Here is a 23,659-nt window from a genome sequence, read left to right as displayed (position 1 = left end):
GGGAACCGGATCTGTAGTCCAGCAACTAAGGTAGACGATAGTCAGGACGCCAAAGCATGTAGTGATGCAGTGGGGAAGGTAACAATGACAAAGGAGAGTACTTGCAGGCAAGGAGATGGGTTGAAGTGTGTATACTTTAATGCAAGAAGCATCAGGAATAAGGTGGGTGAACTTAAGGCATGGATCTGTACTTTGGACTACGATGTGGTGGCCATCACAGAAACTTGGATAGAAGAGGGGCAGAAATGGTTGTTGGAGGTCCCTGGTTATAGATGTTTCAACAAGATTAGGGAGGATGGTAAAAGAGGTGGGGGGGTGGCATTGTTAATTAGAGATAGTATAACAGCTGCAGAAAGCAGTTCGAGGGGGATCTGCCTACTGAGGTAATATGGGTTGAAGTTAGAAATAGGAAAGGAGCAGTCACCTTGTTGGGAGTTTTCTATAGGCCCCCCAATAGCAGCAGAGATGTGGAGGAACAGATTGGGAAACAGATTTTGGAAAGGTGCAGAAGTCACAGGGTAGTAGTCATGGGCGACTTCAACTTCCCAAACATTGAGTGGAAACTCTTTAGATCAAATAGTTTGGATGGGGTAGTGTTTGTGCAGTGTGTCCAGGAAGCTTTTCTAACACAGTATGTAGATTGTCCGACCCGAGGGGAGGCCATATTGGATTTAGTACTTGGTAATGAACCAGGGCAGGTGATAGATTTGTTAGTGGGGGAGCATTTTGGAGGTAGTGACCACAATTCTGTGACTTTCACTTTAGTAATGGAGAGGGATAGGTGCGAGCAACAGGGCAAGGTTTATAATTGGGGGAAGGGTAAATACAATGCTGTCAGACAAGAATTGAAGTGCAGAAGTTGGGAACATAGGCTGTCAGGGAAGGACACAAGTGAAATGTGGAACTTGTTCAAGGAACAGGTACTGCGTGTCTTTGATATGTATGTCCCTGTCAGGCAGGGAAGAGATGGTCGAGTGAGGGAACCATGGTTGACAAGAGAGGTTGAATGTCTTGTCAAGAGGAAGAAGGAGACTTATGTAAGGCTGAAGAAACGAGGTTCAGACAGGGCGCTGGAGGGATACAAGATAGCCAGGAGGGAACTGAAGAAAGGGATTAGGAGAGCTAAGAGAGGGCATGAAAAATCTTTGGCGGGTAGGATCAAGGAAAACCCCAAGGCCTTTTACACATATGTGAGAAATATGAGAATGACTAGAGCGAGGGTAGGTCCGATTAAGGACAGTAGCGGGAGATTGTGTATTGAGTCTGAAGAGATAGGAGAGGTCTTGAACAAGTATTTTTCTTCAGTATTTACAAACGAGAGGGGCCATATTGTTGGAGAGGACAGCGTGAAGCAGACTGATAAGCTTGAGGAGATACTTGTCAGGAAGGAAGATGTGTTGCGCGTTTTGAAAAACTTGAGGATAGACAAGTCCCCCGGGCCTGACGGGATATATCCAAGGATTCTATGGGAAGCAAGAAATGAAATTGCAGAGCCGTTGGCAATGATCTTTTCGTCCTCGCTGTCAACAGGGGTGGTACCAGAGGATTGGAGAGTGGCGAATGACGTGCCACTGTTCAAAAAAGGGAATAGGGATAACCCTGGGAATTACAGGCCAGTTAGTCTTACTTCGGTGGTAGGCAAAGTAATGGAAAGGGTATTGAGGGATAGGATTTCTGAGCATCTGGAAAGGCATTGCTTGATTAGGGATAGTCAGCACGGATTTGTGAGGGGTAGGTCTTGCCTTACAAGTCTTATTGAATTCTTTGAGGAGGTGACCAAGCATGTGGATGCAGGTAAAGCAGTGGATGTAGTGTACATGGATTTTAGTAAGGCATTTGATAAGGTTCCCCATGGTAGGCTTATGCAGAAAGTAAGGAGGCATGGGATAGTGGGAAATTTGGCCAGTTGGATAACAAACTGGCTAACCGATAGAAGACAGAGAGTTGTGGTGGATGGCAAATATTCAGCCTGGAGCCCAGTTATCAGTGGCGTACCGCAGGGATCAGTTCTGGGTCCTCTGCTGTTTGTGATTTTCATTCACGACTTGGATGAGGGAGTTGAAGGGTGGGTCAGTAAATTTGCAGATGATACAAAGATTGGTGGAGTTGTGGATAGTGAGGAGGGCTGTTGTCGGCTTCAAAGAGACATAGATAGAATGCAGAGCTGGGCTGAGAAGTGGCAGATGGAGTTTAACCCTGACAAGTGTGAGGTTGTCCATTTTGGAAGGACAAATCTGAATGCGGAATACAGGGTTAACGGTAGGGTTCTTGGCAATGTGGAGGAGCAGAGAGATCTTGGGGTCTATGTTCATAGTTCTTTGAAAGTTGCCACTCAAGTGGATAGAGCTGTGAAGAAGGCCTATGGTGTGCTAGCGTTCATTAGCAGAGGGATTGAATTTAAGAGCCGTGAGGTGATGATGCAGCTGTACAAAACCTTGGTCAGGCCACATTTGGAGTACTGTGTGCAGTTCTGGTCACCTCATTTTAGGAAGGATGTGGAAGCTTTGGAAAAGGTGCAAAGGAGATTTACCAGGATGTTGCCTGGAATGGAGAGTAGGTCATACGAGGAAAGGTTGAGGGTGCTAGGCCTTTTCTCATTAGAACGGAGAAGGATGAGGGGCGACTTGATAGAGGTTTATAAGATGATCAGGGGAATAGATAGAGTAGACAGTCAGAGACTTTTTCCCTGGGTGGAACACACCATTACAAGGGGACATAAATTTAAGATAAATGGTGGAAGATATAGAGGGGATGTCAGAGGTAGGTTCTTTACCCAGAGAGTAGTGGGGGCATGGAATGCACTGCCTCTGGTAGTAGTTGAGTCGGAAAATTTATGGACCTTCAAGCGGCTATTGGATAGGTACTTGGATTAGGGTAGAATAATGGAGTGTAGGTTAACTTCTTAAGGGCAGCACGGTAGTATTGTGGATAGCACAATTGCTTCACAGCTCCAGGGTCCCAAGTTCGATTTCGACTTGGGTCACTGTCTGTGTGGAGTCTGCACATCCTCCCCGTGACTGCGTGGGTTTCCTCCGGGTGCTCCGGTTTCCTCCCACAGTCCAAAGATGTGCAGGTTGGGTGGATTGGCCATGAAAAATTGTTCAAAATTCCATGATTAACCTAGGACAAAAGTTCGGCGCAACATCGTGGGCCGAAGGGCCTGTTCTGTGCTGTATTTCTCTATATCTCTATAACAGAGACTGTGCTTTATTGTGTGACAGGCAGTACAGATCTTTTAATTATTCTTTGCTGGGATGCTGGGCATCGCTGGCAACGCCAGCATTTGTTGCCCATCCCTAACCGCTGAGTGGCTCGCTCGACCATTTCAGTTAAGAGACATCCACATTTCTGTGGGTTTGGAGTCACATGTAGGCCAGACCAGGAAAGGACGGCAGATTTCCTTCCCTGAAGGGGACGAGTAAACCAGATGGGTTTTTTTTGCTCAATAACAATCGGTAATGGTTGTGATGGTCAATATTGCTGAGACGAACTTTACATTCTAGGTTTATTAATTGAATTTAAATTGCACCAGCCCCTGGACTACTCCAGTGGCATTACCAGCGTGCCACCATCTCCCCCAATGCAAGGCTTTAGTATCTGCATTTTGGATGGCACAACCTGGAGGGTTATAGACCTAGAGCTGGGAGGAGCTGCATAGCCTTTTCCTTGGCCAGAATGGACTCGATGGGCCGAATAGCTACCTTCAAGCGGCTATTGGATAGGTACATGGATTAGGGTAGAATAATGGGGTGTAGATTAATTTGTTCTTAAGGGAAGCACGGTAGCATTGTGGATAGCACAATTGTTTCACAGCTCCAGGGTCCCAGGTTCGATTCCGGCTTGGGTCACTGTCTGTGTGGAGTCTGCACGTTCTCCCCGTGTCTGCGTGGGTTTCCTCTGGGTCCTCCGGTTTCCTCCCACTGTCCAAAAATGTGCAGGTTAGGTGGATTGGCCATGATAAATTGCCCTTTAGTGTCCAAAATTGCCCTTAGTGTTGGGTGGGGTTACTGGGTTATGGGGATAGGGTGGAGGTGTTGACCTCGGGTAGGGTGCTCTTTCCAAGAGCCGGTGCCGACTCGATGGGCCGAGTGGCCTCCTTCTGCACTGTAAATTCTGTGGTAATCTATGATTAATCTAGGACAAAGGTTCGGCACAGCATCGTGGACCGAAGGGCCTGTTCTGTGCTGTATCTGTCCATGGTTCATGACAGTCTGTGGATCTGGCTGTGATCAATTAGCCAGCGAGAGGGACTGAAATTCAGAGGTAATATGATCCCATCCACTTTAGCTAGTGACAGCCCGATGGACCCCTGGTGGTGCATTGGAAGCCTGTCTCTGGAATATCACTGTCCTGTCATCTGTTTCTATCTCAGGCGACGGATTCGCCAGTTTATTCATTCTGTAGCTGCGGCCATCGCTGGCGAGGCTGGCAACTGAGTGGCTTGTAAGCCACTTCAGAGGGTGTTTGAGAGTTGGCACGGCAGTCACAGACCGGGCAGGATAGCAGGTATCCCTATCCTAAATAATTTGGGTTTTTATGACTCTCATGGCCACACCGATACCAGAGTTCTCATTTCCGGATATTTATGACAGGATCCGGCACTCAGTTGCCAAGGTGGGATTGGAACTCTCATTCTCCGGACTGTCAGTCCAGGCTTCTGAATGGCTAGCTCAATAACAGAACCACTGCCCGGGTGTGATTATTGGCTGTAATTCTGAATTTATCTCAGTTTGGGATTTGAGGCGCTGCTCCATTAAGGTTAAATATTACTCTTCTTCTCTCCTGCAGTGATTCAGTCGGCTATTGGGAGTGACAGTAGCTGCGGAGGTGAGTCCTGACAGTGCGACAGAAAACTGCTTTGTGAGAGAGTCCTTTGTGGTCTGAGTGATTGTGAATTCCTTTAGGACCTACTGCTGAGATTTCAGAACTGGTAGAGAGTGAGTCCTGGGGACAGTAATGTGTATCTGAGGAATGTTAGAGAATGTTAGGAGGTGACAAAGATGATTGATGAGGGGAGGGCGGTGGATGTTGTCTACATGGACTTCAGTAAAGCCTTTGACAAGATGCCTCATGGCAGACTGGTACAAAAGGTCAAGTCACACGGGGTCAGAGGTGAGGTGGGTAAGATGGATACAGAACTGACTCGGTCACAGAAGGCAAAGGGTAGCAGTATGAGGGTGTTTTTCTGAACCGACATTTGTGACTAGTGGTGTTCCACAGGGATCTGTTGGTTGTTGTATAATTAAACGATTTGGAGGAAAATGTAGCTATTCTGATGAGTAAGTTTGGTGGAGTGGCAGATAGTGTTGAGGACTGACAAATAGAGAAATGACAAATGGAGTTTAATCCAGACAAATGTGAGGTAATGCATTTTGGTAGGTCTAATCTAGAGGAGAAATATACCGTAAATCGCAAAACTCTTAGGAATATAGAAAGTCAGAGAAATCTGGTCGTGCAGGTCCACAGATCTTTTGAAGTGGCAATACAAGTGGACAAGGTAGTCAAGAAAGCATACGGAATGCTTTCCTTCTTTGGATGGGGCATCGTGTATAAAAACTGGCAAGTCATGCTACAGTTGTATCGAACATTGGTACGGCCGCACTTGGAATATTGCGCACAATTCTGGTCGCCACACTACCAGCAGGGTGTGGAGGCTTTGGAGAAGGTGCAGAGGAGGTTTTCCAGGATGTTGCCTGGTCTGGAGGGTGTTAGCTATGTGGAGAGGCTGAATAGACTCGGACTGTTTTCATTAGAACGACAGAGGTTGAGGGGTGGCCTGATAGAGGTCTACAGGATTATGAGGGGCATGGATAGAGTGAATGGGCAGGCACTCTTTCCCTGGGTGATGGAGTCAGTCACCAGGGGGCATAGGTTTAAGGTCCGGAGACGAAGTTTAGAGGAGATGAGCGAGGCAGGTATTTTACGCAGAGGGTGATGAGTGTCTGAAACGCTTTGCCGGGAGAGGTTGTGGAAGCAGATACATTAACGCCGTTCAAAAGGCAACTTGACAAACACATGGATAGGACGGGTATAGAGGAGAAGGCACTAGGAAGTGCTGAGGGTTTTGGCCAAGGTTGGTATCATGACCTGGACAGGCTTGGAGGGCCAAGGGCCTGTTCCTGTGCTGTATTGTTCTTTGAAGACTGGGGGCAGTAATGTATATCTGTGGAATGTTAGAGAGTGAGTACTGGGGATAGTAAGGTGCAATGTTTTGTGGAAGGCAAATCATATTTGACCAATTCACTAGAGTTCATTGTGGATGTAACAAGATGAATGAAGAGGAATCGGTGAACGTGGTGTATTTGGATTTACAAAAAATATTTGACTGGCTAATGAACTGGAAATAGGGCAAATGATTAATTTCCAGTTTGTCAAACTAACTAGTTGCATGTCACAGTGATCAGTGCTGGAGTCTCAACTATTGACCTTGTTTATAAATGAGTTGGAAGAAGGGACCGACTGTAACGTAGCCAAGTTTGCTAATGATACATAGATAGTGAGCAAGTCAAGTTGTGAGGAATATACAAATGAACTGCAAAGGGAAAGAACAAAGAAAATTACAGCACAGGAACAGGCCCATTCGGCCCTTCAAGCCTGTACCGACCATGCTGCCCGTTTGAACTAAAACCCTTCCGGAAGTAGACAGGTTATCTGATTGGGCAAAATATTGGCAGATGAAAATGAAATGAAAATGAAAATCGCTTATTGTCACGGGTAGGCTTCAATGAAGTTACTGTGAAAAGCCCCTATGCAGATGCAGTATGATGTGGGTCGACCTGAGGTTGCCAACTTTGGCAGGAAGATTAGAAAAGCTGTGCACTATTTGATAATAAATATCAGATAAAAACGGGTTAAAGGGATATGGGGAACAGGTAGGAAGGTGCATTTGAGACCAGAAAGACATTAGCCATCGTCTGATTGAATGGTGGAACAGGCTCCAGGGACCGAATTGTCTACTTCCTGCACCCGATTCCTATGTTCCTACGTAAATGTAGGCATCAGGGTGTCCTTGTACATGAATCACAAAACGTTAGCACTCGTGTACAGCAAGTAATTAGGAAGGCAAATGAAGTATTGGTCTTTGCTGCAAGAGAGTTGGAGTTTAACAAGGGGAGTCCTGATACGGGGCCTGGCGAGGCTGTGCCTGGAGTACCGTGCACAGTTTCAGTCACGTTATGAAAGGAGGGAGATACTTGCATTGGAGGCATTTCAGAGAAGGTCCACTCGGCTGAGGAGGTTGACTCATAGGAAACGGTTGACCCTGAGTGGGCGTGACAAGGTGAATGCTGAGAGGACGTCTCCCCTTGTGGGGGAGCCTAGATCACGGAGGCGCAATTTCAAAATGAGGAATTTCTCATCTAAGATGGAGTTGAGGAGGAATTTCTTTCCCCGGAAGGATCATTAGTGTTTGGAAATTCTCTTCCCCATTGAACTGTGGAAGTTGGGCCATTGAATATATTCAAGGTTAAGTTAAACAGGGGTTTGTTAGAGGAGGGGGGGGTCAAGGGTTATGAGGGACAGACAGGAAAATGGAGTTGAGGTCACCCTCAGATCAGCCAGATCTTATTCAATGATGCAGCAGGCTTGAGGGGCCGAATGGCCTACTCCTATTCATTATGCTCTTAGGTGTACCTGAGGATTAAGTTACGGAGGCAGAATTAGGAGATGGCGATGTGCACCTCAGAGGTGAGTTGCAAGGTGAGTCACAGGGAGCTAGTAATATGCCTTCTCACATCGACATGTCCTGGGTGTTGGATGAACGATAGCGCGTCTGAGCTGTGCTCCAGTATAGCTTGAAGGTTGTGACTTTAAATCTGCTGCCTCTCTGAAGTTCCTGACCATTTATTCACCCAGCCTTTAGCGTCTACCATCTGATTGCCACCGGAGTCTCCTGCTTCCTGGGTGCCACCCTCATCACTCTGCTGATCTATACATATTGCCAGCGATGCCATAGGCAGTCTCAGGAATCTACAGTCATTCATCCAACCACCCCCAATCACTTGAATTACAAAGGCAGCGGTCAGAGTAACAAGAACGAACTCTACAACCCCATGGAGATCAAGGTACGGGTGTTTTGAACTTTGTTGATTTTTTTTTTCTCAACTTACATGTCCATTAATTAGGGCAGGCACGTTTGTACTTTTGATGATTTTGAAACTGGCATCTTCCTCTTCTCCTTGGTTGTTTCTCTTGTACTGAAATGTGGCTCTTGGTGAATAAATATCAATTGTGGGCAGCACGGTGGCGCAGTGGTTAGCACTGCTACCTCACGGCGCTGAGGCCCCAGGTTTGATCCCGGTCCCGAGTCCCTGTCCGTGTGGAGTTTGCTTATTCTCCCCGTGACTGCGTGAGTCTCGCCCCCACAACCCAAAAGAAAATGTGCAGGTCAGGTGAATTGGCCACACTAAATTGCCCCTTAATTGGAAAAAAATAATTGGGTACTCTTTTAAAAAAAGAAAAACTTTCAAAAAACTTTAAAACAAATCAGATGTCAATCGCTAGCTCAGACCCCGAAAAATTAGAACTTGTCGTTTGATTCTGTGCGTCTTGGCAATACCGAGTCGTTACAAGAACAGAGGAGGCCATCCAGCCCATTAACTCCGTGCTGACTCTCTGTAGGGCCATCGAGTCAATCCCCTTCTCCACCCCCCCCCCCCCCTTCTAGCCCCTTGGCTCTGCAAGTTTATGTCCCTCGTCCTCATCCAGGTTCCTTTCCAAATCATTCATCGTTTCCGCTTCCACCACTCTCGTGAGCAACGGGTTCCAGCTCATTGCCCCTCATTGCGTTAAAAGGATCTCTCCTCGCCCCTGGCATGTTGATGGCATGGTAGCACAGGATGAGTCATCAACGGCAGAGGGGAGCAAGGGAAAAGACAAACAGGTGGGTGGGGACTCCATTTCAATATGGCATTCCACAACCCTGCAAACCTCCCTCGTACACGGCTGCCACAGGAACATTCCGGCCATTCCCAGCAACGCAAACCGTATTTACGTGGGCTATCAGAGGGAAAGGAGGGGGGCGGGAGGGCCCAGGTTTCTCAGTGCTCTTAGATGGTTGGCTTGTGGATCGGATTGATACCAACAGCATGGAGGTTCTGTCCCCATTCCACCTCATCCATGCCAATAAAGCTCGGGGGAGCGGGAAAAAGAAAAATTACACCACTTTGCCGGGGATTAGTACATAACCGCCAAGGGCCTGCCGTCAGGTGGAGAACTCGAGGAGAAGGAAATAGGGGGAAAGAACAGCAGCAGTGGAACCAATCAGATCGCTCTTTCAAAGAGCCAAGATTGGGCTTTTGGCAGCATGGTAGCACAGTGTGTCTGCGTGGATTTCTTCCGGGTTCTCCAGTTCCTTCCTACAGTCCAAAGACGTGCAGGTTAGGTGGATTGGCCATGCCAAATTGCCCCTTAGTGACCAAAATAGTTAGGAAGGGTTATTGAGTTGTGGGGATAGGGTGGAAGTGAGGGCTTAAGTGGGTCGGTGCAGACCTGATGGGCCAAATGGCCTCCTTCTGCACTGCATGTTCTATGAATGGCCTCTTTTCTGTGCATGTGTGATTCTACAAAATTGTTGAAAAGAAATCAGACTGTTCATGCTAGCGCAGTGGTTAGCATTGTTGCTTCACAGCGCTAGGATCCCAGGTTCGATTCCCGGCTTGGGTCACTGTCTGTGCGGACTCTGCACGTTCTCCCCGTGTCTGCGTGGGTCTCCTCCGGGCGCTCCGGTTTCCTCTCATAAGTCCCGAAAGACGTGCTTGTTAGATGAATTGGACATTCTAAATTCTCCCTCTGTGGACCCGAACAGGCGCCGAAGTGTGACGACTAGGGGCTTTTCACAGTAACTTCATTGCAGTGTGACAATAATCAGGATTATTATTATGAATTTGCTCTTTGTTCGCGCGGGGAGTGGAGATTGCTTTCAATGATCCTGTTTATAATCAAGGCATCAAATCTGATTTATGCTTTGTTTAAACTGAAGGCTTATCTTTGTTGGCTACAAGCCAGGTTTATTATAAAATTCCTGCACTAATCTTGTCTCCAGCGTGATGGGTTTTATGGATTAATGCACTGCGCATTGTAAATGTATTATGGAGGAATAATTAGCTGTGTGGACTTATTACAGATAAGCAGTGGGTTCTGGTAACCTTCAGGCTACTAATGAAGAGCTATCACGCAGCCTGAATGGGTCAGTGAGCTCTCAATGGGGACATGTGGGTTCTATGAACACTGCGTCCACCACAGCAACCCCCCCCCCCCCCCCCCCCCCCCCCCCCGCCCACTCCACCAGCCCCACCTCTGGTTATGGCCTTTTCAGTTCGGGTGTTCAGTTGCATGGAGATCGATGGATACTGAGATTGCAATCTCCTTAGAATAATAATCACAAACTCTGTTCAAACTGTGTGCTGCAATTTATTTAGCGGAGGCATGGTCGCTATTGCTGTTTGGCACTAATTGAAAACTAATTTCCTCTTGGTGGGGGAAGAATAGTTTATCTTAGCCACCTGTGTTCATTAAACTAACCATGGCTCAATTTGTTAGAACGCTCACTATCGGCGCCACATGTTGTGGGCTCCAACCCCACTTCAGAGACTTTGAGCACAAAACCCGGTTGACACCACCGGTGCCTGTACCGAGGGAGTGCTGCACTGCCGGAGGCGCCGTCTCTCAGCTGACAGGTTAAACCAAGGCCCCCTGCGCCCCCTCAGGTGGCACTTGAAGAAGAGCAAGGGACTTCTCGTTTACCCCTCAAAAAGCAGATCTTCTGGCCATTGAGCCCACTGCTTCGGGGATAGTGCTGAGCATAAAATGCCTTGGCCTACATCTCAATGGTCGCTACCCATCAAAGGTGCGCTATTGGCTGCGGGGCACTCTGAGACGTTCTGAGGTAGGGAATGGAGCTAGATAAATGCAAATTCTTTTGTCTTTTCTTTTCTTAAATCGGCTAAGGTTTATGCACGGTAGCATAGTGGTTAGCACAGTTGCTTCACAGCTCCAGGGTCCCAGGTTCGATTCCCGGCTTGTGCGGAGTCTGCACGTCCTCCCCGTGTGTGCGCGGGTTTCCTCCGGGTGCTCCGATTTCCTCCTACGGTCCAAAGATGTGCAGGTTAGGTGGATTGGCCACGCTAAATTGCCCTTCGTGTCCAAAAAAAAAGGTTACGTGGGTATTACTGGTTTATGGGGATAGGGTGGAGGCATGGGCTTAAGTGGGGTGCTCTTTCCAAGGGCCGGTGCACACTCGATGGGCCGAATAGCCTCCTTCTGCACTATATTTTCTATGTTCTAAGGAGAAATTTGTTAAAATTGCCTGATGTTGCTTTGAATCTAAAGCACTCATTTGTCTCTTTTTTCTTTTACCCCAGACACTGAACAAAAACAATTTGATTCCCGATGACCGGAGCAACTATTTCTCTTCTCTACAGCAGACAAATGTGTACACCACAACGTATTACCCCACCACCCTGAATAAATATGACTACAGGCCTGACTCCTCACCTGGCAGAACCTACACCTAAAACCCATCCGAGCGAACCTCCCCTGGAGACGGTGCTTAGAAACGAACCAGAATGGATTCCGCCTGAAAATGCACCAGAATCACAGCAACACCCGTAGTCGAGTCATAGCATCAGCCAATCACAGTCCAAATTTTTTTTGTGGGGTCCTTCATTAACGATTTGCACTTCCTCAAGATCCACGGTCCAGCCATCGAGACTTGCTCGTGACTTATAAGAAACAAAGCAATGGATTTTATTTTTTTTCATAATAGACTCCCTGGTGAGAGAGACTGAGCTTCATATTCGGGGAGAAAAAAAAAATTGACAAACATGGCGGAAACAAAATGGCCACCACGGTGGACGAACAATATAAGAGTTGCCACAGCAACGTGTTGTCTCTGTGAAACTAGATTTGCCGAGGATTTCTTCACAGAGGCGGTTTTGAGAATGTGACCATCGCATCTGGATACAGAAATACTCCTTCACTACTGAGGGGATGCTATTTTTTATTGTCATTCGAATGTTTTTTTTTCTATTTCCTCCTCCAGTATTAATTTTCAGATGTGTACCTTATTGAGCCTAACAGTAGCAAAACATAGTCTCACATTGTATTTAGAGCACAGACACAGGCCATTTGCTCCAAACAATTCCATGACGTTGCTTAAGTCTCCCCCCAACCTCCTTCATCTCCTTCACCTTATCAACCGTTCAACAAAAAACCCATCAAACTGTTCTTGATTTTTTTTTTAAACTGATTCGTTTATTTTGCGTAGCTTCAGCCTTTCTTCTTTTCTAGTTTTGTCCTTACTTGCATTCCCAAAAATTGTAAATTCTGCACTTAACGATGAATGGATGAAATTTTGTATGGAGAGCAACCTAAAAATGCTAAACGTGGGCAAACAGTTCACCATAGTTGGTTGCTGAGTTTAGCTCGGCTTGAAATCCCTTCAATCATCAAGCAATTGTTAAAGTAATTCGGAGCGAGCCCTTTGATGGTTCAACTCCATTAATTTGATGCGACTTTGCCCTTAGTTTGGATGGTTTGACTGCTTCATGTATTTATTATCGGCCGATGTAAGCTGCACCATCATTTTACCTGTTCCATTGGAAAGTGTGTCTGAAAAGAATTATCGTAGAATGCAAGGGTGATGGTGAAGTGGGCAGCGGAGGCAGCGCCTGCAACAGTGGAGAGTTTTGCAAATGCCAATGTCACTGAAATATGAGATCCGCATAGTTATACTACCCTGGTTTAAGCTCAACATCGGAATTTTTTTTTAAAATTCTTCCGTGAAATATGGGCTTTGCTGGCTAGCTCAGCATTTATTGCCCATTCCCAGTTGCTCTTGAGAAGATGGCGCCTTCTTGAACCTCTGAAGTCCATGTGGTGTAGGTACACCCTTGGTGCTGTCAGGGTGAGAGTTCGAAGAGTTTGACCCAGCGGGGGAACGGCTGACAGTTCCAAGTCAGGATGGTGAGTGCCTGGGGTGGGGGGCTTATCAACAAAGAGTGAAGAACAGGGTGTTGGGTGTATTTAGTGGGGGGGGGACTCTGTCTGAGACGGGTTCAGATGCATCCTCGTGTAATATGAACTGGAACTCGCCCACTTGCTCACCAGAGTGATGAGATATTTGAGCAGAAAATCAAACATCTTCCCTTTATTCCTGTGCAGCCCTTGCCCTGGCCAGCTCAGCGGAAACTGTTCAAAGACATGTCAGAACTGGTCAGTGCCCAGAGCTCAAGCAGACAGCTCCCTGTGAATAAAGTTCCATGGTCGCCTCTGCTCATTTTCTTTGGCCCCCTGGAGAAGGCTGTTCGTGTTTGATGTCAGTTGCAAGGTGGGCAATTAAGGTGGGCACGCATGACTTAAAAGCGTGACTGTGCATTGTTACGTTGGGACGCTGCACTTGTACCCTGCTGGTTCCCCTACCTTCCCAAGGAATCTCCTGCTGCCAATTGAAATCAAACCTCCATTTCCGTCCATCAATGATAATGAAAACCAAACTTCATATAAATAGATCAACCAACTGGGGTTCCCCTAAAGGGGAAAGCCCAAATTTCCCTGGATGATGTGTTGAGAGTGTATGCATGCAAAGATAGCTATAAAGTTACCTGCACTGACGTACATGTAAAAAGCTAAAAGAATCATGTGCCATCACATGGTGATGGTCTCCCTCCTTTGACTGAAACCCCTGTCTTTTACAACACAGCTGTCAGATTTCTATGTGGCCTTTTCTCACAGGGCTGTGGTTTAACCTATTCATTGAGTTGCTGGTTTAAATGTTTTTTTTTTAAATATAAATTTTAAATCCCCGATTATTTTTTTTTCCAATTAAGGGGCAATTTAGCGGGGCCAATCCACCTACCCTGCACATCTTAGAGTTGTGGGGGTGAGACCCACGCAGACATGGGGAGAATGTGCCAATTCCACGCGGACAGTGAGCCAGGGCCAGGATTCAAACCCGGGGACTCGGCGCCGCAGTCCTAGAGCTAAGAGTTGCTGGTGTAAACTAATGGCAGGTGCCCAGGACCCAAATACATTCGGGTGCACTTGGGGGAGCTGTTTGGTCGGTTTTCCTGAATAATACATGTATGTGTGCGTGAATGGGTTTCCAAGGTTATCCGAGCAAGGAACAAGTCACGTGACTAAAGCTAAAACTCACATTCCTGTTTCCAAATCATGCCACTGTTTCACTCCCACCCTATCTTAGTAACATCCTCCAGTCCTACGGCCATAGACACATGCAGCACAGAACTAGGCCCTTCAGCCCACCATGTTTAGAATCTCAACAGTGCAGAAGGAGGCCATTCAGCCTATCGAGCCAACACAGGCCCTTGGATAAAGCATCCTACTTCAGCCCATGCTTCCACCCTATCCCTGTAACCCAGTAACCCTACCTAACCCTACCTAACCCTTTGGACACTAAGGAGCAATTTATCATGGCCAATCCACCTAACTGCACATCTTTGGACTGTGGGAGGATACCGGAGCACCCGGAGGAAACCCACGCACACATGGGGCAAACTCCACACAGTCACCAGAGGCTGGAATTGAACCTGGGTCCCTGGAGCTGCGAGGCTACAGTGCTAACCACTCTGCCACAATGCCGCCACCAATCTACACCAATCCCATTTACCAGCACTCAGTCCATAGCCTACTATGCCTTGGCACTCCTCCAAATCTGTTCTCGTGTTCATCTAGAATTTGACAATTTTAGTTGTCTTTGACTGCCAGCACCCAAACTCTGGAATCCCCCCCCCCCCCCCCCCCCCCCCGCTCAGCCTTTCGACTGCTTTGACGCGCTCTCTCTCCCCCTGTAAGACGATCTTTAAAATCTACCTCTTTGGCCAAATGTTTTTGTCGTCTGTCCTGGTGCCTCTCCATGCGATTTGGTGTCAAATTTTGTTTCGATAACACTCCTGAGAAGTAGTATGGAGATGTTGTAAAGGTGCCACATAAATATAAGTTGGAATTGTTGAAGTTGAATTTTTTTCCCCCCACTTTTGTCTGGTTGGTGACCCTCCTTCCCCGGGATTTTTGTCATCCTCTGGTATTAAGGGATGTGAGACAAAGGCGGATATGCAGAGTTAGGATGAGGATCCGCCATGACCTGATTGAACGGTTCCTTCACGGGAATGTGGGTGTTGCTGGCAAAGCCAGCATTTGTTACCCAGGCCAGATTACCCTTGAACCAAGTGGCCTGCTTAACAGCAGAGGGCAGTTAAGAGTCAACCATGTTGCTGTGGGGTCTGGAATCACATGTAGGCCAGACCGGGTAAGGATGGCAGATTTCCTTCCCCAAAGGGCATTATTGGGTTTTCAACAACAATTGATGATAGTTGTCATGGTCACTATCAATGGGACTAACTTTATTAATTGACTTTAAAATCCCACACGCTGCCATAGTGAGATTTGAAGATGTATCCCCCGAGTATCATAGAATCGTAGAATTTACAGTGCAGAAGGAGGCCATTCGGCCCATCATGTCTGCACCGGCCCTTGGAAAGAGCACCCTACTTAAGCCCACACCTCCACCCTGTTCCCGTAACCCAGTAACCCCACTTAACCTTTTTGGACACGAAGGGCAATTTAGCATGGCCAATCCACCTAACCTCCACATCTTTGGACTGCGGAATGAAACCGGAGCACCCGGAGGAAACCCATGCAGATGCGTGAGAACGTCCAGACTCCACACAGACAGTGACCCAAGCCGGGAATCAAACCCAGGTCACTAGCACAGTGAAGCTTGGCTACCAGAGGCCGCACCCAATGAACCCTGTAGTGCTCACCCCTTTTACCCATTCCTTCACCATGTAGTACCCATGCTAATTAATGTTGATCTGTGGGGCAACACGATAGCCGAGTGGTTAGCACTGCGGCTTCACAGTGCCAGAGTCTTAGATTCGATTCCTTGCTGGGTTACGCCTTCAAGTTCTCCCCGTGTCTGCGTGAGTTTCCTCCGGGTGCTCCGTTTTCCTCCCACAGTCCAAAGACATGCAGGTTAGGTGGATTGGCCGTGATAAATTGCCCTTAGTGTCCAAAACAGTTAGGAGGGGTTACTGGGATATGGGGGAAGGGTGGAAGTGAGGACTTAAGTGCGTCAGTGCAGACTCGATGGGCATTGTATGTTCTATGTTAGATCGACCCTCTTTTTCCCTTGGTAAGTGCACTGCCTATTCAGAAAGCCTATTGAATCGGCTCACCTCAGCCAGAGTAACAATTGCAGGTCATTAACCTGACTTTAGGAGGCGGAACCAGCCATGGTCCTCTCGCACATTTGCATCGACTCTGCAATTGGAAAGCATGCATGAGGGTTTGATGAAGAGACGATTGATCTCCGTTGTCATGTGCTTCTTGGAAAGGGGAAATCACCCCCCCCCCCCCCCCCCCCCCCCCTTGGTCGGAGCTACTCGCTGTTTGGAAGGGGTGGGAAGGATTATTAACCAACACGCAGAAACAAATTGAATCTATACAGTGCCTTTTACAGCCTTTGGGCATGGTGATGAAGCCAGTGAAGTCAGTCAGCGTTGTGACGTCAGTGACAGAGGAGAGCCACAGCGTTATTAAACAGTCCGACCAACACACAGCGTCAGGCAGGCCCAAACAGTCAGGCCAGGCCTGACAGAAATGGCCAAAAGGAGTATAGCAAAACAAAAGTGCCTCTTCGGTATTCCCCCTCGTGATCCCATGTCATGAAACTGCATGTTTAAAGCAGCATGTTTATGAATGGGGCCTCTCAGCCGACTGAACGATAGTCTATCTCAGGCTAGTATTGTGCTGAGTGGCGGCTCCTTTGTATGTAGGTGATAACAGTATGATGACATTTTTCGGAAGATTAAATGCAAATGTACCTTGAGTAGTTCAGGCCATTCAGAATAGCCATATTTTTTTAAACTGTGGAACAAGCAGATGTTTTTGTAAATATGAGATTTGTCGTTAGAACCGTATTGATGCCAATTATTAGTGAGATGGCCAGGATTTATCATTCCTCCCACCCAAAGGAGATTGGCCAACAAACTGATGGTTTTTGAGGTCCTGTCAGTCTGCCGGCTCCCATATGAAATGAGTTGTTGCGCTCCACTTCCCAATGGTGCACGTTCCATCAGCGTCCTTAGTCACGCGCAGTGGAGCTGTCGGGGTTCCTCGTCCTCCAAACACTGTGCTGAAATCGTTGGGATTTGAGGACAGGTGAAAGATGGATGGGGGTATGAGAAAGATGGCAGGAGTATGAGAAAGATGGCAGGAGCATGAGAAAGATGGCGGGGGCATGAGAAAGATGGCAGGGGCATGAGAAAGATGGCGGGGGCATGAGAAAGATGGCGGGGGCATGAGAAAGATGGCGGGGGCATGAGAAAGATGCCGCGCTTCCTTTATGTTCCTTGAAAACTGTTGCTCATTAGTTCAAAATTTTATAAAAATGCATTGGGAACAGGAAGGAAAGGCCATTTGACTGAAGTTGAGAATCAGCCAATCAATGGGGTTGTGAAGTGTTTGCTTGCCCCGTGATTGGCTGTGGGAAAGTGGTGTGTTGCGACGCGGGCGATTGTGGCGGATGGAGTTGGGGGCAGGGAGTAAAGTGACAAAGTCTCTGTGGTTACAACCTACCAGAGTTGGCAAGTTTGGCAACCCCCTAGCTGGCTAATGGGCAACTATCACTTGAATGCACTATTCTGTCACTGGGCTGTATAAGGGGAAACTTCACTCTGCCGATAACCTCACTGTATCCCAGCCAGGTGTTCTTTTTTTGCAGAAAATGTTTTATTCAAGGCATTTTCACATACACACAAAAACTAAGGGCAGCAGAACAACTCAATGAACAATCGCACCCCACCTGCCCCCCTGATGCCAACACCCCACCACATCTCACCTTCCCCGTTTTAACCCCCTTACCCCTCCCCAACACCCCCCCCCCCCCCCACCCTTCTGACACCCCAAATCCCAAATATCGGCACCTCTGGACTCGGAACCACCTCCACACCCAGCACCTCGGACAGCACGTCCGAGAACCCCTGCCAGAACCCCTTCAGTCTTGGGCACTCCCAGAATATGTGGACGTGATTAACACCCCCCCCCCCCCCCCCCCCCCCCCGCCCCACACACACTGCCCTCACCTATCCTTTCCCCTGCAAAGAACCTACTCATCCTCGCCACCTTCGTATGAGCCCTACGTACCACTTTAAACTGGATGAGGTTCCACCTCGCACACGACGAGGACGCGTTCAACCGTGGGAAGGCCGAGCCAGGAGTTCTTGAAGCAAACGCCATGTCTTTCCCATTTCAACCTCTCCACCCACATACCACCCTCCCCACCCAGTGCAAAGTGGATTTGGGGGGGTGGCACGCTCTGATACCCAGCCCAATTCATGTTCCCTTGGATCCGCAAAGGCTATAAATCGGGAGGGAAGTAACCTGGGTGCCCCATCCCGAACACATTCCCATTCCCAGCGGAGCAGGCATGGTTAAAATGGAAGGGGTCGGAACTGGAGAGTTGTTCCGTTCCTTACCCCACCACGGAAGCCCTTCAAAGATTTGGATTGCTGGGAAGTAAAAAGGAGATCAGAGTGCAGCCGATCACACAGCAATATTAAGATGATGATTTTTTTTCCCCACAAACTTATCCTTGGCCAGTAGCCTTCCTGATGATGGAGTTGGCATCCAACATAAAAAGCAATTGTTTTTCCGCTTTAAGACATTAATTATAATGATAACAACCAGGTGAGAGACCTGCCAGGCTAATGGAGCGCTGCCCTCATATTGTCATTGCAGTGGCCAGGAAACCAAGGTTCAGAGGCCTTGTGAAACTACTGCTTACTACTGCTTTGCTAAAGGGGCTTGTACTTGGCATTGTGTGGAAATGACAGGAATGGGGGCAGTAATCAATTAGAAGCTGTTTCCAGTGCCCAGGGAGAACTGTAACCAGTTGCTGCTGACATTGATCAATCCTGGCCAGTCCTTGCCAAGGGAATTACATTCTGCATTCGTTAAAGTTGTTGAATTATGAGCACAGCTTTCTTTAAATAAATGTATTTTTATTGTTTTTGTTCCAGGATTTTTGAATTTTAAAAAAAATTATGGGGGCTTTGTCAGAGACCTGGGTCTGGATTCTCGGCAGCCCCGTGCCAAAATCGCGTTGGGCGTGGGGTCAGAGATTCCATTTTTACGCAGGTATTGTGGCCTGCGTCGCTCCTGGACCGGAGAAGCGCTCACACGCGGATTGCATGGCACGGCTTGGGGGGGCCATTGACAGTGCCCGCCCCCCCCCCCCCCCCATGTTCCCGGAGGGCGCCCAGCGATTCTCCGGGAAAAACTGGCCAGGTTCCCAACGGCGTGGTTCTAACCACGTATTGCCTGTCGGGAACATCGGTTAGCGGCTGCAGACTCAGACCGGGGCCACCCTGGCGGGGGGATCGAGTAGCGGGGGAGGCCTCACGGGCGGCCGGGGCAGCGATCGGGCGCCATCTTGGGGGGGGACGGGGGGGGGGGGGGGGAACACACACCTACATTTTGGATGCTGCCGCCGTGCGCATGCTCGGACTCCCAAGCGGAAGTGCGGGGGCCCATATCCGCAGCCAGAGCTGTGAGAAGCACCCCGAGGCCCTGCCAGCCCCCTGCAGGTAGGAGAATCCTTCAGTGAAATGCCAGCGTTTTTACACTGGCATAGGGGCATTGCCCCATTTTTAGAGAATCCCGCCCCGGGTGTTTATTCCCAAAATTTACACCAAGCCCAGGCTGATGCTCCATTCAGTGCTGAAGAAGAGTCACACTGTCGGATGAGGCCCTGTCTGCCTGCTCAGGAGCGCCAAATTGATCCGATGGCCACTCTTTCAGGGGAACCCTCCCTCGTGTCCTGGCCAATATTTATCCCTAAACCAGCATCACCAGCGAACAGATTATCTGGATATTGCCACGCCGGCGTTTGTGGGAGCTTGCTGTGCGCAAATTGACTGCCGCGATTCTTGCATGAAAATGGCGACTACGCTTTTAAAAAAAGAGGCTGCATTGGCTGTAAAGCGCCTTGGGATGCCCAGACGTCATGAAAGGTGCGATGTAAATGCAAATCTCTTAAGTTATTTTTGGATACGGTTTCAGTTTCCTCCCCTTGCTCTCTGTCTCAGGAGTCACAGCGTCCGCCCACTCCCCTGTAACCCCACCTAATCTTTTGGACACTAAGGCAATTTAGCATGGCCAATCCACCTAACCCGCGCATCTTTGGACAGTGGGAGGAAGCCGGAGCACCCGGAGGAAACCCACGCAGGCACAGGGAGAACGTGCAGACTCCACACAGTCCCGCAAGGTCGGAATCGAACCTGGGTCCCTGGCGCTGTGTGGTGGGAATGACAGGGTATAAATGTGCCCTTGTCTGTGGGACTTTCCAAAGCAGCTTGCCAAAGGCGGCCTGAGATTCTGAGAAGCAATTCTTTTGCCTTGCTTCGCAGGTGAGAACTTCCCCACCCCTGCCTGTCCCAGATGAAGAGCTCACTGCACTAGTAATCCAGAGTCCCAGGCCAACGCTCTGGGGATGCAGGTTCAAATCCCACTACGGCAGCTGGTGGAATTTGAATTAAAATGAATTAAATCTGGAATATAAAGCTGGTCTCAGTAATGGTGATCATGGCAACTATCATCGATTGTCATAGAATCCTAGCTGGTCCACTGATATCCTTTCTGGAGGGAAATCTGCTGGCTTTACCTGGCCTGGCCTACATGTGACTCCTAACTTCCCTCTGAAATAGCCCACTCACTTCACGGGCAATTCGTTCTTGCCAGCAATGCGCCACATCCCATGAAAGAATAAATTTAAAAATGACAGCAAGCCAACCACCCCTATGGCACCTGAATTGCTTCTATTGCCATTAAGAGTATCCATAGAATCCCTACAGTGCAGAAGGAGGCCCATCAAGTCTGCACCAACCCTCTGAAAGAGCACCCTACCTAGTAAGCCCACCTAATCTTTTGGACACTAAGAGGCAATTTAGCACGGCCAATCCAACTAACTTGCGCATCTTTGGACAGTGGGAGGAAGCCGGAGCACCCGGAGGAAACCCACACAGATACGGGGAGAACGTGCGGACTCCACACAGACAGTCGCGCGAGGTTGGAATCGAACCTGGGTCCCTGGCACTGTGTGGTAGTAGCGCTAACCAATATGCCACCGTGCCACCCGGCGAATACAAGTACAGTGTGACAATGGTACACGGGGAGAGGGTGCCATCCCAGACCAAAAGATGCCGCTGTGACGTGTCCTCAATGGTAGCAGTGGGGTTTCAGAGGTGAGCTTGCTAGTAGATACATTCATCCTCTGGTCAAGGGGCTTCACCTTTGAGCCGGGAACAGATTTCTCACTGGACCGGGCGGAACAAGGCCATTAAGCACTGCACAGAGCTGAAACTAGTTCATTAAGGCATGGGTAACAGGCCATGCCTCTACTGATGCATGTAACTGGTAATTCAAGACTGGACAATTATGAAAATTCCCAGTGAGCTGTGCAGGAATGGGGGTGGGGGAGGGGGAAAGGAAAAACATCCCAATTGAACCAATTCCAGCAAATATCCCTCCTTCAGGAAGGAAGCCTTCAAACTGAACAAATAAGCATCACTGTATTTCCCACTTCGTTTTAAAATCAATCACTGCCCTCCGAAATATATATTTTGCAGGCACTCTTTGTGAGATTGTCCAACCCTGTGATTGATTGCAGCCGACTTCTGAGGCAGCTGCCCGATTGCTCCTGCTGTAGCCTCAAATATATGCAGTCCTCAACATTATGGCTGGCTTTGTCCGTGTGAATGTTCGCTGGGCTAAGAGGCAATCTCTTCAGGCCACGCGGGTAACAAAGGCCCCAAGTCAGTTTGTGCTTCTTTCTGAGGCAGCCAGGAGGAGGCACGAGGTATTCAGGATCTAATATTGGCGCATGGGCTGAGCCAGGGGCTGGCATTATGGGCAGGATATGGGCAGGGTTGCCATTTTAACCTAACCCACTGACTGGGAAGCTGACAGGATCGGGTGCTGTCATGATATGCAGACACGCACATAATGATATACAGACAAGCAGCTAATGGACACAGAGAACAGGACATGACCAATAAGCAGGCAGGACACTCAGGGGTGGGATCTGACTATAAAAGACACGAGGCGCTCACACTCCACCTCTTTCCACTGATGAACAGCTGGAGAGACAGTCAAGGGTGTTGTTACAATCTCACACCTCCACCACATGGCTAAGAGCTAGTCTGGTTCAGTCAGACAGAGTAACCACACTCAAGTTAGCAGAGAGTTGAACTCACAGAGAACTGTGCTGATTGTGCTATTAGGTCAATAAATCTGATTGAACTAGGTTCAAGGTCTGGAGTATCTTTCTGATATAAGCTGCATCCAGTTGCAGACCAGTGTACCTAACACAACATGGTACCAGGAGACTACTAATTAATGCGACCCTGGTTTTTGATCCCCCTGCTCCATTTTACTCCCCATTGAAAACCTGAGAGAAATATCCAGCAGATTGGACGTAAGCTTAGCATTCCGCCCAATCCTGCTGGCTTAAAACCCAGTTGCTTAGTTTAAAATAATTCTCCCGTGCCCACCCTGACCCAACTCATGACCATTTCAATGGTATGCAGCCCAGTGCAGAACAGAATCCTCTGATAGGTACTGTGCCACGTGTTGGAACTGGCAGGTTGGAAAGTACGCCCAGTCATGGGAATCCACTGCATTGATCTTTGGGGCTGTATCTGTCCACGTAGCTATAATACCCCTGATGATTGTCAACTCTTAACCGTACCAAACAATATTGCCCACCAGTCTGTCAATTCTAAACCTGGAAGAGACAGATTTATGGTTCTCCAAATGGGCTATGCTGCACCAATTTCTGGCATCACAGAGACGCTGGTGAGTCGGAGGAGTTTTTGAAGGTTCTCGCACCTTCCTATGCAATTTAAATTATGGTACTGTCGGTAAACTGTGGCATAGAGAGTAATCACTGCCTCTGTAGACACTGTGAATTTTTTTTTTGTTATTCTATGTATTTTTTGTATATTGTACATCGCAAAAGATATTACAGAATAAACCATTCCAAGGAGATGCTAAATTGAAACTCTTCCTCTCCTGTTCCCGTGTGTGCTTTTTGCCTCTCGTCTCTTCCGAAGGGGCCGACTTACAGGCGTCATTCACAGCGCAAGGATGGACACAAGAGGGCAGCCATCTTGTCTTCCACTTCACTCCCCAAGCTGTGGAGAACCAATTAGCTCCTGTACCTCAAGATCTGTCAACTCTGGTTGAACGCATTCCAGGGAATTTCCTCACATAAAAGTAGCACAAAGTTAATGCGATACTGGATTTGATGGCAAGAGGCTCAGTATAAAATAATCAAGACGTGATGTCAGATCTCTAACAGACCTTAGTAAGAATTAAATTTGTCATGTGGTGGCTAACCACTCCTTCACCCCCCCCCCCCCCCCCCCACCCCTCTCCCTTCCATTATTCACCCACACTCCCTTTTCCCTCCCTCTCTCTCTCTCTCTCTCCTGCACCGATCGGAAAATGACCAAACCCCTTATTACCCAAAAACAGGTTGAGTATCCTTTACTGAACACATTCAAAAACTGCACTTTGATTGAACCTCATGTACCTGTAGCGAGGGAAGCCTAGATGTTTGTCGGTAGGGTGACACAGTGGC

At 48.3% G+C, this 23,659-nt stretch overlaps 1 protein-coding gene across 2 annotated transcripts in view; it reads left to right on the top strand.

Annotated features, from left to right (window-relative positions):
* The window catches only part of sema5ba (sema domain, seven thrombospondin repeats (type 1 and type 1-like), transmembrane domain (TM) and short cytoplasmic domain, (semaphorin) 5Ba), a 396,442-nt gene extending 383,680 nt beyond the window's left edge, over positions 1-12,762 (top strand). The window contains exons 21-23 of one of the 2 annotated variants that reach the window (XM_038790080.1): positions 4,789-4,827; positions 7,855-8,063; positions 11,361-12,762. In XM_038790080.1, the coding sequence (XP_038646008.1) occupies positions 4,789-4,827; positions 7,855-8,063; positions 11,361-11,513 (401 nt within the window). In that variant the 3' untranslated portion in view covers positions 11,514-12,762. The remainder of the gene's footprint in view (positions 1-4,788; positions 4,828-7,854; positions 8,064-11,360) is intronic. The other variant, XM_038790081.1, reaches the window with a different exon arrangement.
* The last annotated feature ends 10,897 nt before the right edge of the window (positions 12,763-23,659 follow it).

Source organism: Scyliorhinus canicula, chromosome 2, assembly GCF_902713615.1.
Source record: "Scyliorhinus canicula chromosome 2, sScyCan1.1, whole genome shotgun sequence".
NCBI lineage: Eukaryota > Metazoa > Chordata > Chondrichthyes > Carcharhiniformes > Scyliorhinidae > Scyliorhinus > Scyliorhinus canicula.
The sequence above is the reverse complement of the archived record's forward strand: the minus strand, read 5'-3'. Positions and strand labels throughout refer to the sequence as shown.